The following is a 16076-nucleotide window of genomic DNA, read 5'->3' as shown; positions in this document are numbered from 1 at the left end:
AACACTAGTTCTTATGTGTTATATTTACAGAAGAGGGAGCTCTCTGTGTATTTGACACTAAAAACAAAACAAAACAATTCTGTGTCAGTTACGCAAATTAATATTTTTCCTAACGAGTTTGCACTCCATTTTTGGTAATCATGGCGGGGTAAGAAGGTGTGCAATGAAGCTCTACATCTAACTGCTAGAAAAGCTAGCAATTTCCCTCACCACTCACAACTTTGATTATGCCAAGAATTTCCTTCACACTTTCTTAATGAGCCATAATGGTTAAAAGTTTTGCTCTTGAGAAAGAAGGAAGCTGAGATGCTCCAGATGCGGTCGTTTAGAACTTCGTGTTATGTTTTGTGCTTCTGCACACTTGGGTGAAATACATACAGCACTGACAGTAATAAGTGGACAGCTAAGCTTGTTCTTTTCTGTGCATAATTGCTGTAATCTGCTCTCAGCCCTTCAGAAAAGGTGCATTAGTACCTCAAAACAGGTAATGAAATAGTGGCTGGGTATATGATTATCTTTTCTCCTGAATTCCTGCACCACAGTTTATCCTAGGGTTCTCCATTTAGGTTGCTTAAGAGACAGTTGTCTTTATGTCGAAAAGCCCTTAGCTGTTGTGAATTGATTTAACTCTCTGTGTTGCTAGTTTTTATAGAAAATGTGGGTTTAGAAAACAAACAAAAGTTTTTCCTAAAAAGGATTAGACTGATGTTGGACATATATTTTATTCATGGTACATTTCCTTGCAGAAAAAAACAATTCATAAATGTGAAAAACAAATGTCTCTTAAACAACAAAAATCAGAAGAACATTAAACTTTTTATTAATTTACAGATTGATTACAGCTATGGGGAAATTAAATTAAATTGCAATGGTTTAATTATGATTTAATTATAAAGCTTATGAATAAGCTTATGAATAGCTTTCCTTTTAATTAAAAAAACTCAGAGTGACATTCTGTTTAATTATCCTAAACATGTAGAAATCTATAGTATTAATGATAGTAGTATTGCAAATTAAGGTGGTGACTAAATACTGTAGTGACAATCTGGGGAAGGGGTGGCATCTTGGGGTTTGTTTGTTTGTTCATTTGGTTTTTTAGAGCACACATTTAGAGTGTTAAGCTTCTGGTTTGAAAAATGCAGATGTAATATGAATAATAAGGAAACTTGCCAAAAAGAACCTTTCCTTATTTGAGAAACAAATATTTGGCTGGAAAAAAGGAGGAAGTGATAACACAGTCTATGGAAACGACAACCCCAACCAAGAAAAAGATTTTTGACAGACAGACACACACACATCTCTGTCTGGAGAATCTTTTGATCTGGATTGTGATCCACTGGCGTTCATAATTGAGAATAAGAATTATACAAGGTATAAGCTATAGGCACAGATAATTTATGTATCTATATATTTCAAGTATATATGCTGCTGTTCAGGCCCAAATAGACTCTCAAAGTGGCTCACAATATAAGAATGAAAACCAGAGTTTAAATAGTTAACAACATGATAAAAAATATTAACAAGGCAAATAGGAATAATATCAAAGCAGCACTAGCATTTGATAATTGTGTTTGCTGACTTTGTAGAGGGTTGTTAAGCATTGTATTTAGATGGTTTTAATGCCATTCTTGGTCCTTCCTAATAAATTAATGAGAAAAATTCCTGTTAAATGGAGCTGGATAGCATCTACTGTCTGTCTTTGGACTTCCAAACACCCTACACTTTCTGTGGAACTGAGCCTTAGTTCCATTTTATAGTAATGTCAGTCACATACAAATGTTGTCTTTGCATGGTCAAATTGAATTGGCTTGAGCATGCCATGATTTCATTAGTACTGTCTAAAAATATGCGTGTTCGTAAATTTCAGATCTATGAGGCACAGCCAGAGGTTTCCAATGCCTTTAAAACTACAGAGTATATTCCACTTCCTAGACTGCTTTCAATGGTGATGGTGACAACCGTTCCAGCAGTGTGCAATAAAGCAATGTTCACCCAAGGATTAAATGTAAGGATTTTTTATCATCTAACTGGCCTCTTTTTGGCTTCCCCTTCTAACCTTGCTTGCACTATGGACTTTAAAGCTTATCTTTCACTTAAGTTTCTAATAGTTACAGGAATTCACAGTACAAACAAAAATGGCATTAGTACACACTGAACTAGCCTTCACTTGTTGCATTTTTAAAAACATTAAGGAACAGAATCCATGTTATCTAGTTGTCAAGGCAATGAATGAAGATATGTTTTGGTTTTTGTGTGATTTTAAAGGAATTGTTGGGTTATCTGTCATTTGATTTGTTGTACTGTATGGGACTGCACACTTGCCAGGACCTGGTCCAGATGCAGAGTGCTTGATTGTCTTTCCTTGCACCATCAGTTCCAGTGATCTAGTGATGGTGTGGTGGGGAGGACGGCGGCACTTACTGAAATCTTATCAATTTTAGTCAAATAATATGCCCCTGTGCTCCTGACCTCCCCTGTTGTAGCCAAATTGTGTCTCTATGGCCCTGTAACAGTGCGAAGGAAGCTATCACAAGATTTGGTGGGGGAGTGCACACACATACACACACACACACACACACACACACACACACACACACCCGTAATTCAAACTGTGATGGGTTCTGGGGGTCTGGCATCTGCACAAACAGCAATAAAGGTTAACTTGGCGAAAGCTAAGTGTAACCGCCATTGTGATACAGTGAATAAGTTGCAGGACTTAGATAAGAACCAAGTTCAGTTCTCTGCTCAATAATGAAGCACCCTGGATCTTGGGCTAGTCACTCTAGCTCTATTCACACATGTTGGAGCCAGCGGGGTGTAGTGGTTAGAGTGCTGGACTAGGACCCAGGAGACCCGAGTTCAAATCCCCATTCAGCCATGATACTTGCTGGGTGACTCTGGGCCAGTCACTTCTCTCTCAGCCTAACCTACTTCACAAGGTTGTTGTGAGGAGGAACCTAAGTATGTAGTGCAACGCTCTGGGCTCCTTGGAGGAAGCGCGGAATATAAAATGTTAGATAAATAAATTAAAAAATTATGTTCAACACACATACAGTCTGTATACAGTATACACATATACCATAATTCACATATTGAATGCATGTACAGCAGTATACTTCCTTCTGGAAACATGCGTTTGAGGGACTTGTACCACATTCACTTTTAAAATGAACTAGCTGACCTGGCGCAGAGCATCTTTACCCCTAGTTGCCCCGCCTCTCCCCCCATCTTCATTTCATCTCAACGGCTTCAGCCGTTCTCTCCCGCTCCCTTCAGCCCCAGTTCATGCTCCTCCTCCACGACCCCGCCAGTCTCTTGTTAAGAAAAGCCCTGCTGGAGCCTCTTCGCCCAACCTCCTGTTTCCAACAGGGGCCGGCTAGCCAGCCAGGAGCTTCCCAGGCAATCCCTGGCCCAGCCAGGGGGAGCCTCCTTGCCCAGCAGCAAGCAGTCTACCTCGGGGGCCCCAGCTGCCTCTCTCCACCCAGCTTCTGCCATGGCTTCCTGCATCCATGGCACTCCTTCTTTCCTCCCCTGCACTTCCCTCCTGGCTGCGGGTATTTCCTAACCAGGGCTCTGGTGATGTACCTCCACCTCAGCCGCTTGCTGGCTGGCTGGCTGGCTGGCTGGCTGGCTGGCTGCACGCTCAGCGCCGTGGCCTCCCCTTGTCAGCCTTGTCGCCTCCGCCTCCCACTTCTCCCGCCTGGGCGCAGCAGCTGCCGCCCAGCTTCCAGTCCAGTGCAGCCAGCAAGCTGGCAGGCCTCTGCCTGCCGCTCCTGCCCCGGCCGTGGGGAGGCGCTGCCGGCCCAGGGAGCCTCCCTCCCAGCTGTTGCTGGCCTCACTCAGCCTCCTGCTCAGCGCCTGGCTCCGCTCGGGCACCTGCGCCGCCCTCCCCCTCCCCTAGCTTGCGAACTCTCGCGAGAGCTGCCATGCATGGGATTAGCAACAGGTATGCCTTAGAGAAATCTATCTATCTGTCTATCCGCATATGCAGTCATTCATACAAAAACAGATACATGTGTATGGACTCCTGAACGCATGTACAACATAATATATGAATAGGGATTTTCTCTCAGCCTTATCTACCTCATAAGTTTTTTTAGGATAAATTGGATCCATGTACACCACCTTGAGTGCCTTGGGAAAAGGGTAGTACAAAGAGATAATTAGTAGATAAACTTTGTTATGGTGAGCTTATAGAATACAAACTTGGAAGGTAGAACTTTCCTCATTGAACCTGCCTTGACTCTATGCTAGTTGATAGTAGCTGTCCCATCATTGAAAAGCTGGGTGTGTATGTTAAGCCCTGTGTCACTTGGAACCTATGATACATTCTTGATATTTTAAAAAGCAATGTGGGTTAGGGGAGGAAATCTGGAGGAACACGTTTTCAGATGGAATTGATGGCAAGTAGTGATACAGACATTTTCTTGTCTCTGTAACTGATTTCTTATCAGGCAAGAAATATGCTACCTTCAGGTTTGGAGGGAGTGTGACTCTGGGGCTATTCTGGCAATCAGCAAAAATTGGGCTAGCCTCTGCTAGCCCGATTTTTGCTGATCGTCAGAACCACCGGGCTTGCAGCCGAGCCCGGTGGTTCTGGAGCGGCTAACCCGCTCAGGAACCCCTGGTAAAGAGCAGGTTTGTGGAGCGAGCTCCCCGCAAACCTGCTTTTTACAGTCATGAGTAGCCGCGCTGCGCTTTTGCGCTGCACCTGCTCACGAGTAGACCCCCGGCCAGGAGGCGAAAAGCCGCCTCTCGGCTTGGGGGTCTCCCCAGTATGCCCTGCACACTCGTGCAGGGCATACTGGGGCTTGCGGGGGCCGCGCGACCCCCGAGCTCCCCAGCCCCCGCCAATTGTGTGGGCGGCCGATCCAGCCGCCCAAGGCTCCCTCTCCGCTCGTGAGCGGGGAGAGTGGGCTTAGCCCGCTCTCCCTGCTCACCCAAAGAAACCGGGTCTAATGGATTGTGAGACCCGGCTCTCTGAATACTAGTTTCTGTGGAGCATGGCAAAGAAGGCTGTTGCCTGTATCTGCTGCCTGTGGGCTTCTCGGAGACATCTGGTTGACCATAGTGAAATGGGATGCTGGACTAGAGAGGTCTTTGGTCTGATCCAGCAGAACTGTTCTTATGCCTATCTTCCCAGTAGGTGCTTATTATAATAAAATTTCATATTATTGGAACATGAAAGGTGAGCTGCCTGGAAACACTGTCACAGTTTTTCTCTTTTATTTTAGATGGCTAATAAAACAGTGAAACATACAATCTTTTCACTTATGTCAACTATACTGAAAAGAGCACTGAAAAACATCGAACACTGTCTGAATGAGAATATATGGGAGAATTCAGAAATCTACACTCCATTTATGATGCAGGAATTTGTACAGCAATACAGGGAAGCACTTAGCAAGGTACAAAATATTCAAACTTCGAATGTTCTGCAAATATTCAAATCGTAGAATTAAAATTTGTCCAGCAGAAAATGCTTCAGAACTTTGGTATCTTCCTCCTTTCTTGATTTTGGAAGATGAAGGAGGTAAACATCCAGAGGAATTGTTACTGGGTTGTTTCTTTTTAGTGTGTTCATTCTTACTAGCTGACCTGCACAGAGCATCTGTGCTCTATTTGGGGCCGGCTGTTCCCCCCTCCCTCCTCCCCCCTCCCTCCCCCCCTCCCACCCCACTCTCTTGTACCCCTTCCCCTCCCTCCTGCCCCACTCTTACCCCCTTTCCATTCTCTCTGCTGTTTCCCCACCACTTTCTCGTCTCGCTGGCCGTTCTGCCGCCGCCGCCGCCACCTCCCGCCCCGGCGGCCAGGCTGGGCTTTGCCGCCGCCGCTTCCCCCTTACCCAGGACAGCCTGGCCTGCCATCCATCCGCCGCCTCCCGCCCCGGTGACCAATACATTTAAGCTTGGTTTTCACCCTAACTGGGATTAGTTAAAGCAGCACTCTGCAGCAGAAACTTTTCCTTGGTTTAAAATACTTATTACTTCACAAAAGCGAATGATCAATTAACTTTTCATATGAATTTGTATGAGATGTTCCTTCTCTTCTTTTGTACTTCTGTTTTGTAAATAATTCTTCATAGATGTCCAAAATCTCTCCATAACAAGATTTGTTAGCTGATAAAGGTTTGTTTTGCAAATCTAGCTTTTACCAGATATGACTAATATAGTAGCAGTCTGGCAGTCGCTACTAAAGCAAGAGAAGGAACAAGATGGGCAGAGAGAGAAAGAACAAGATGGACAGAGTGGGAGAGATGAAGATGCTGCTTCCATTGTGGAGGAAATGACTGAGATCAAAGGAATTAATGGAGAGCATGGTAGGAATGCTTTAGTCATATTATTCAGTGTACATGTAAGCAGAGGCTATTAATGATTCATTTCTGATGACTCATAGTGGCTCTGCTCTATTTGACAAATTCTGCTGATGACTTCTTGTAAACATAATGCTTTTACTGCATTGGACAACCTTCTTAAAAGCAAGCTCTTGAGTTGACCTTAGGAACATAGGAAGCAGCCTTATACTGAGTCAGACCATAGGTCCATCTAGCTCAGTATTGTCTACTCAGACTGGAAGTGGCTTCTCCAAGGTTGCAGGCAGGAATATCTCCTAGCCCTATCTTGGGTTGCCAGGGAGGGGACTTGGAACCTTCTGCTCTCCTCAGAGATCCATAGAGATAGTGGGGGCAGCTAGACAAGAGATCCGAATAAGTTTGGGTCCATAACACACATTAGGGTTAGTAGGGAGAGCAGAGAACAGAGACAGACTAAACTGGGTAGAATCCAAGCAGAACTGGGTACAGGGAAAAGGCAGTAGGAGTGTGCACAGACCATTTCCTGTGATGCGGTCTGAATTCGGAGCAAACCGCTGGGCCGCAGACCGGTTCGGTCGAACAGACTGGCTGACCAGTTGAACTGACCGGCTGGTTTGACTGAACCAGTTTGAACCAGTTCAACAGTAGGGATGTGCATGGAACCAGCGGCTGCCAGTTCGAAGGTGGGGGAGATAACTTTTAGGACTTTGGAGGGTGCTGTCCCCCCCCCCGCCCCGCCATGTTCTCCCCATCAGCGCTGTCTTGAAAAATGGGGTGGCAGCATACCTCCTTGCCGCCCTGTTATGTCGTGGAGCGGAAGTGGCCGGAAGTGTCCACTTTAGGTCCGTGATGTACTGGGGTAGCAAGGAGGTATGCTGCCGCCCTGCGGGACTGTTTTTTAAGACGGCACTGGCAGGGGAAACGTGCGCAGAGGGTGGGGGAGGGAGATCATACTCCTCAGTCCTTAAAGTTATCTCCCCTACCTTCGAACTGGTGAAACCGCTGGACTTTCGAGCAGATTCAGAGGTCCATAAAGGGCCTCTGAACCGGTTCCATGCATATCCCTATTTGACAGTTCATGTAGCTTTAAAAGTTGCTTGTAAAAGGGAATCTGGTGAGGATTCTCCTTCCGCTTTACAAAGACCTTACAAAGCGAATGTGGCAAGAGGCACTTTTGAAAGTAAATGATAAGGTGCTAACCGGTCTGGTGCTGGTGGTACCACTCCTGCCTGGAGCAGCCCCCAGCAGCCCCTGCAGCACAGCTTCGGCAATCACCTGGCCTTCTGGCAGGAGTGGTACCACTGGTGCTGGACCAGTAAGCACCTTATCATTTACTTTCAAAGGTGTCTCTTGCTGCATGCCCTTTGTAAAGCAAAAGGGGAATCCCTTATGAGCAAATCGGGGCCGGATTAAGCTAGTGTGGGGCCTGTAGCATATGTTATGAAGGGGCCCCAAATTAAAAAAAATGCACATAATTCCCACTGAACTCAATGAGCCTTACTCTCTAGTAAGTGTGTTTAGGTTTGCAGCCTCCGTTTATCTTTGGACAATTTCAACGGGCATCCCAATGTAAAGCTAATGAAGTTGGCAATGCAGCAGTAGTTATTTCAGTTCTAGAGGAGAGGAGAGGAGCTCTCACCTTCAATTTGGCAGTTCCTTGAAAAGCAATGATCACAAATTCCCTCCCAACAGAACTAGATACTAAAGGAGGATATAAGTGACCTTACCCAACAAGACCATAATATAATCTCCCTTCAAGCTCCCCTCAATTGATCCACTAAACTTTGATACTCCTCTTGCCGTGCATCTTACTTCCGGCTTTCTTTTTCTTCTTAAAGGTACACGTTCCAATTGTTTATCTTTACCCTCTCCCAGTCAGTCGGAAAACGCTGGCAACATTCAACTAGCATCTTCTTTAGCTTCCTTTCTTCCGCCCAGCATTAATAGTTAGTTGTTTTTTAATCTAAACTGCTTTTATTTCTTTTACTCTCTTTGTGTATGTTTTTAAAAACATTTACAGTTTAAACAAATAAGGACCAACTCCCTGACAATTAAGTTATCTTTGAGACCCCTTTGCAAGCTATCTGTTCCTATTGTTGTTCTTACTACTCCCTCCCTTAACATAATAGCTAACCCAATCAACACCATGGTGCCAGGAAGACCTTGCTTAAACGCCCTTGAGCGAGAAGGGACAGCAGCAGGCAATGAGGAGAGTCAGCAGAGAGCACCAAATAGAGAGCAAAAGAAGGGGCAGACGTTCAAGCCAGGCGTGCAGGGCCCTAGAAAACGCGGGGGCCCATAGTAAATGCTACATTTGCTAATATGTTAATCCGGCCCTGGAGCAAATGGAAATCCTCACCGAATTCCCTTTTACAAGCAACTCTAAAAAGCCGCACAAACCGGTGAACCAGTCTGCCACAAACCAGGTCGGATTCAGTTTGATCTTGGACTGCTCCGCCTTTCCTGAAGGCTGGTCCTGTTCACAATAGAACCTACGAACCTACGAACCCCTTGGTTTCGAACGGTTCATGCACACCTCTAGAAGGCAGGGCCAGTGAAGTGTTTCAAAGGAGTGGAGAGAAGGACAGGACAGACCCGAGTTAGTTTGGGTAAAGATGGAGGGAAGGGTTGTTCCAAAAGAATTGGCAGAAGAGTGGGAGAGAGCAAGAGGCAAACTTGACTAAGTTTTGGGGAAAGGAGAGAGAACAGGTTGGTGAAAAGAACCAGAAAGAGAGTGGGGACAAGAGCAAAAGGCACCCAGGCACATTTAGGTGATGAAAGAGGGAAGGACTGGTCCAAGGATCAGGAAATAAGTGGGAGGAGAGAGAAAAAGATCTGAGTGAGTTTGGATAAAGGAAGAAAGGTGGCCTGCTCCAAAGAACTGGCCAAGGATGAAATGGAAGCAGTGGGGAGGGTTGGGTTAAAACTGCAAAAGGAGTAAGTTAGGGAAATTGACTAGAGGAGAAACAGTGCAAGGTCCATCTAGGCTGAACTTGAGCTTAGTTAGGTGGTTGCTTAAAACCAGGGAGTGCAGGTGGTGGCTCCCTGTGTTGTTGGAAGCCACCCCAAAGGAGGGTTGATCAGGTTTAAAATTAGTAGGGGCTGGTGCCAAAGAAGAAGGAGAACACAAAAGGCTGTGTGTGTAAGTAGTAGTAGGAACACCCACTGGATGTCCCTGGCAGGTGGATTCCATTGGAGGCTGTTTTCTTGTGGCTTCTGTCCTGGGCAGCGACCCCTATAAAAGAGCTGTTTAGACCTAACAAAGCTTCTGGCTTAGCCTAGGAAGTCACAAGGTAGGTGTGTGTGTGTGTGCACACAAACACCCACACACCCCCATCCATCAGTGAAGGGGGGGTCCCCAGAAAAACTTCCTATACAACCTGTCTGATGTGGAGGAAGCCAGGTTCTTCGGATTGAAGCTGCGGTGTGGTGATTGGAAGAATCCCAAGATGGTGCAAAGTGAGCCTTTTGGCTTGCTCTTCTTATAAGGAGAAAAATATGCTTCTAGAAGGGAGGGCTGCATGAAAGAGTAGCACTTAGAGGTTAATAGTAACCTGGGTAAGCTTTTGTCTGAAAACAATGGGTTTCCAAGTTAGCTGTTACTAAATTATTATTATTATTTATTTGCACAGTCAGACAGGTGTTATTGACTGGTTTGTTTTATCCAGACATCGAGTCCTTCCCAAGGACCTGGGATAGCTGAATTTTATTATCAGTGTTGTTGCTGTTATTATAGATATCGTCGCAGAATATAGGCTGTTTCCAGTAATGTTGCTTTTTGTAATTGGCTGATGGTGATTTCTGTGGCCCCTATGGTGTTGAGGTGCTCTTCAAGTTGTTTTGGAATTGCACCTAGGGTGCCAACTACCACTGGGATTATTTTGGTCTTCTTCTGCCACAGCCTTTCAATTTCAATTTGTAGATCTTTGTATTTTGTGATTTTTTTCTATTACTTTTTCTTCTATTCTGCTATCCCCTGGTATTGCTATTATTATTTTAACTTGTTTTCCTTTCTTCTCAACTACAGTTATATCTGGTGTATTGTGTGGCAGATGTTTGTCTGTTTGTAGTCAGAAGTCCCATAATATTTTTGCATCTTCATTTGCTTCAACTTTTTCAATTTTATGGTCCCACCTATCTTTGGCTACAGGTAGCTTCGTATTTTTTGCAGATGTTCCAGTGTATCATCCCTGCTACCTTGCCATGCCTTTGTTTGTAGTCAGTCTGCGTGATCTTTTTACAACAGCTGATTAGGTGGTCCACTGTTTCATCTGCTTCTTTACAAAGGCGGCACTTGCTGTTTGTTGTTGACTTTTTGACTTTTGCTCTTATTGCATTTGTTGTTAGTGCCTGTTCTTGTGCAGCCAGTATTAAACCCTTTGTTTCTTTCTTCAAGTTGCCATTCTTAAGCCATTGCCAGGTCTTGGTGATGTCTGATTTTCCACTTATATTGTGCAAATATTGACCATGCAGTGGCTTATTAGTATTATTATTTCACATTTATATCCCGCTCTTCCTCCAAGGAGCCCAGAGTGGTGTACTACATACTTGAGTTTCTCTTTCACGACAACACTGTGAAATAGGTTAAGCTGAGAGAGAAGTGACTGGCCCAGAGTCACCCAGCTAGTTTCATGGGACTTCCTGAGACTGAACGTTTACCCTAAGGATTTTGGCCTGTTGATCCCTGAGATTGAAATCCTCTGGAAGGGGTGACTGAGGACCACAGCTCAGTAGTTCAGTGGCAGGGGGCGGGGGCAGGGGGGAGGTAAACTCTGGCTGCTTAGCATTTTAGGTCTTCTGGATGGCCAAAATTCCATAGGGGCAGCTAGTTCAAAATATTGGGTTGCCCAGGCCATGCTGTCCTAAAATGGAGAGCAGCTGTTAGGCTTCTTTCTTTGCTAGTCTTCCTGGGAGGCTCTTTGCTGCAGTGGTAAGCACTGTCTCATTCCTAGATCCTCTTAGGTGAGTCAGGTTATGCCAAGCGGGGTGGTGGTGGTGTAAAGTTCAAAAATGAACCTCTGTAACATGTTATGCTCCTTTAGCACCCATGCTTTGGTTTCTTGGGGCATCTTAACCAGTATGCCTTCATCTCAGCCTTGACTCCTGTGAAGGGTTTAGCTTGATGCTTTGTGAAGCCTTGTTCTGAATCACATGCCATGGCAGAAGCAACAGTTTGCATTGATCTCCTATCTAGCTATTGTTAGCTCTTGGCTTTGCCCTCCTAGGCATACTACTGTGAACATTTATATTTCCAACAAAAGTGCTCAAAGCAGTTTATGTAGAAAACTAAAAAATGGCATGGTATATTATTTGAGATTTGCTTCACATAGTTTCAGGGTCATTTACAAATTAGGTCTATTAAAAAAGATAGAGAAAAAACTGTGTTCATCTTCCAGGTAATACAGTATTTCGTATTTATGCAATTATATTTATAGTTTTGGTGAAGAGTCATATAGTGGCCAGATGGATATGATATATACATTGCTTTTTGGACTTCGTTATTTTAAACTTGATAGTTTATACTGCCTGATATACATATCAGGCGGTATAAAAATATGATGAATGAATGAATAAAATATGACGTTTACACTTTTCTAGGCTCTGATGATGCAGAGGCCACGCTCTTGAAAGCTGTTTTACTTCACATTGTATGCCTTTATCAGCAAGCTGTTCCCCACTTGGTAGCACAGAGTAACTTTGACTTCAGCAAATTAATAAAAGGTAACAATGCTTATAATCCTACACTGATGGTTAAGGAGCATATTGAAAATTGTATATTGAATTTCCGAGGTATAGGAAAGCTTTTACCTTGGTTCGTTGCCATTGTTTACCCTCAGCAGTTCTAGAAGGGCGCTATAGATGGGTTCCATTTGCTGACAGACTTTGCCCTTGTGGGTTGGATCAGGTGGAAACTACTGAACATGTTCTATTATTCTGCCTGTTTTACAAGGATATCCGTGAATCTTTCATTACTCCTTTGCTTTGTAAATTTCCCTGTCGACAGGAGCAATTTTATTGTTCCTTGTTGCTTTCGGACTCAGAGTATTTAATTACATCTAATGTGGCTAAATTCTGTGCTGCGGCCATAAATATACGTCACTGGATGGTTAATAAGGATATTTTACTGTTTTAAATTTTTATTATCACTATGTTTTCAATTTTGTCAATTTTTTTTAACTAATTCTAATTTCAGCCTGTTTTAATTATATACACTCAATTTATTGTTATATAACTGTAATCTTTCTCTTCTGTTTTGGCTTGTGGCTGTAACATTAAAGAACTTGAACTTGAAAATTGTATATATTTAAAAGAAGCTTTGCTTTTTTTAAAATGAAAAGAACAACGTTTAATTGCAGTAGCATTTTGCAATTTTTCCATGACATCATCTCTTGTAAATATTGCACCATCTTTCTTATAGTACAAACTGTACCCCAGTATCTAAAGCTGCTAAGGAAATGCTGCTAACATTCTTCAGTTTTGTTGTAACCCTAATCTGAGTTTAAAAAGCACACACTCAGTACCTCATGGTATTAGTGATAGGCGCATGTGTTTTATTTCAAATTCTATGAAATGTACGTATGTCAAAACTATCCTTGATTTAAAACTAAACTTTACATTCAGACTGCTGAGGGCATAGTGTAATTTTGAGGATTAAGGCTGAAGTTTTTAAACATTTTATAGCAGATGCAGTGGGGTGGGGTTGCCAATGATCCAAAAAACCCCAGCCTAGTCTGTTCTTATGCCTTTAACTGCAGTTTAATATGTAGCAGGTGGAGCTTTTCAAATAACAAAGAAAAGCATTTCCACTTGCTAATGTCCGCACATCATATTGCTTTTAAAGTCATGACTAGTAGCCAGATTAAAAGAGGGCAACCTTAATAGGACTATACAAGAATATGTCTAAAGGGATGTAACAAAAGCAGCCCATAACATACTATGGCTTTGGGATCAGTGTTCTCTTTAATTTATTTAATCTTTGTGCGGAATGAGTTTTGTTCTGGGCGACAGTATCAAGGCAGTGTGTGCGCACATGCGTTCAGAGTTGGGCCTTCCCAATTCAACCTAAGCGGGATCTAAAATTAACTGAGCGGACATTAAAAAACCTTGTGAGTGTGCGTCCGTGCTTATGCCTTATAGGAAACACTGTTTGGAATGCTTTAGTATTCTAGTAGAATATTAGTGGATGTCCTCAGACCTCCCTGAAACTCTGGGCAACAGCACTCCCAAAAATTAGTAGCCAATATCCTGACTAACACTGTGGAAGCACTGCATACATAGTGCCACTACAGCATTACATGCTGTGTGGGTGTTTATGTATACGTGGTGGGGAGCAATTTTGCTAATCTATCCTTTCTCTAGAAGTACTCTTTAATGCCCCTAAATATGTCCCTGATGGTCTTACAGCCTTCTGACCTATTTAGGGGTGTTACAGAGTGCTTCTGAGGGAAGCAGAGGGGGTGAAAATTATCGCCGCTTTCATGCAGGTGACTGTGCAGCTGTACTCTGGATTATGAAATCCTGTGGGAGCACTTTACACATAGCATTTCTGCAGTGTTAAGACGTTGGCCACTGCCTCTTTAGTTGTTGTTTCATCTGATTCTGCTGCCATTTTGGGGAGACATGATGAACTTCATGCTGCTTATTGCTTGATAATGTATTTAAGGAATTTTTATCTTGCCTTTCTCTTAAAAGTTCAAGGCAGCTAACAATTATTGAAAACAATACAAAAACTCAACAAGAACAGACAGATGCACTCTTACCCCTGGACTTCGGGGCCAAAGTCCACAGCCTCTGGGGGCCCCCCAATCCTTTTTAGTCTGTCCCGGGTGGTGTCATCGCCCAGCGGTGCATGATGATGCTTAATTTTCAGGGGAAAGGGAGGCCTCCAAAGGTCTTTAGGTCCAGGCTCCAAAATTACATAGGTGCACCTCTGAGAACAGGCCAAAATGGCAGATAGAACAACAGTATACTAACTGAAACATTACAGATGGAGTGATTAAAAATCTGCAGCTCAAAGGTCAGCAAATGTTTGTAAATCTCTCAAGGAAAGCATGTTTGTAAAAGTCTTTTGAGGCCACTAGCGTGAAATACAAAGTAATCTTATTATTTTCAATCTCTAGGTATTGTTACTGAAAAAGGATTGCGACAAGAGATTCCTCCTGTGCTGCAACATCACATTCTCAAGGTGGCTCTAGAGTTGCCAGCAAATAAATTTTCCTGGTTCAAAATTCAGGTAGGAGAATGTGTTTGTCTCATGTTTAGAGACCAACAATATAGTGTCATTTTGTATCTTTGACTCAGCTTTATGGCAGCCTCACACCTCTTTTTTTGTGAAGAAGTGTCTTGAGTTTCGAGCAAATAGATGCCCATCACATGAACTGAGAAAATTCTTCCCCAAGTCTCCAAGCTTAAGCTTGGAGAAGTCCAGCAGCTTCCCCAGTGGACCTATCATGCACTTTCATATTAGTTTTTCATCTTGTCCTTCAAGCTATTGCACTCTTGTTTTATCACAGGCTTAGTGCTCAATAAGCTGCCATTTACAGGGTTTTGAAAGGCTGTTGTGTATTTGGAGAGATCCAAAATTTATTTTATCAACTCTAACCAATAAATTATTTTTATTTTAGGATGAAGCTGAGAAGGTTTGTGGTGAAAGATCAGTATTTTATTTACTGATGAAAATGTATGTAACAAGTAACAATTCACAGCTCAAGATCTCAACAAAGAAATTGATTATTAAGGTGAGTTTTTATATTTAAACTATTTTTGTGCCCACAGAAAAGCTGTTGACACTGAACTGACTTTAGAAGATTGGGTTTAGATATTAGTTATATGAATGGAGATTAGGTCCACATTTCCTTCTGTTCTGAAGAATGTGCCACAGGAACTTTGTGTAATCTACCTTCAACATATACCCAGGGCATGGTTTAAAAATGTAAACTTGTAAATGACTTCTTTAGTGGTGCGCTGGTGAGGTTGAGTAGGTACTGCAAAGTGGATTTGTTTTTCCTGAATACGAATACCATTGATTGCAATGGATGACTACCAGATCAATGGTTATAGGTGAGCAACTGGATTTTGTTGTTTGTTTGTTTAGCATATTTATATCCCTCCCAAAACTCATGTCTGTGGTGGTTTACAATAAAACAGTACAGATTAAAACGATTTAAAACCAATGATAAATTCTATAAGTCTATTTAAAAGACTGGGACTCTTGCCTGGGTAACATTTTGTCTTCCTGCCTTGGCTGCTGGCTCCCAGCTCCAACTCCAGAACTGTCTAAGGCTCAACCCTGAATAAAGATTACGCTTGTTAAAGTTTGTCCTCACTTGTTATCAGCCAAGTCTCTAATCTTTTAATTAAATAGATTAAAGCTTTCAACATGTTGATAATGCAATAGAGACATTATAGGGACTTTAAACATTTTTACTTTTTCTGCCGCTTTTTTAATGAAGGCTGCCAGTGTGGATATTTCTAGTGAGACTCAACTGGTCAGTTTTATTGTGTTCAATCAATCAATGATGTGACAACCAGCACAGAGTACAATTACTTATGTATGTAGACAGGTACAATTATCCATAATAAATAGTTATCCAGTTAAAAGTCATGATCCATATTTCTTACAAAAGATCACCAGGGCAACGTGTAATATTTGCTTTGATAAATTGTATCCGACTTCAGCACCTGCCAGCACAGATGGAGATACTTCATTAGTTACAGGAGAACCCCGTTATTTGTGTAGGTTCCATTCTGGAGGGTGGGCACG

General features: G+C 42.9%; 1 protein-coding gene across 2 annotated transcripts in view; it reads left to right on the top strand.

Annotated features, from left to right (window-relative positions):
- URB1 (URB1 ribosome biogenesis homolog) overlaps positions 1–16076 on the top strand; it is a 101180-nt gene that overhangs the window by 29150 nt on the left and 55954 nt on the right. For both annotated transcript variants that reach the window (XM_053308424.1, XM_053308423.1), the window contains exons 10-15: positions 1868–2005; positions 5235–5408; positions 6148–6319; positions 11912–12034; positions 14434–14546; positions 14938–15051. In XM_053308424.1, coding sequence (XP_053164399.1) covers positions 1868–2005; positions 5235–5408; positions 6148–6319; positions 11912–12034; positions 14434–14546; positions 14938–15051 — 834 coding nt within the window. The remainder of the gene's footprint in view (positions 1–1867; positions 2006–5234; positions 5409–6147; positions 6320–11911; positions 12035–14433; positions 14547–14937; positions 15052–16076) is intronic.

Source organism: Hemicordylus capensis, chromosome 3 (assembly GCF_027244095.1).
Source record: "Hemicordylus capensis ecotype Gifberg chromosome 3, rHemCap1.1.pri, whole genome shotgun sequence".
Classification (NCBI taxonomy): domain Eukaryota; kingdom Metazoa; phylum Chordata; class Lepidosauria; order Squamata; family Cordylidae; genus Hemicordylus; species Hemicordylus capensis.
This window is presented reverse-complemented; position numbering and strand designations above follow the sequence as displayed.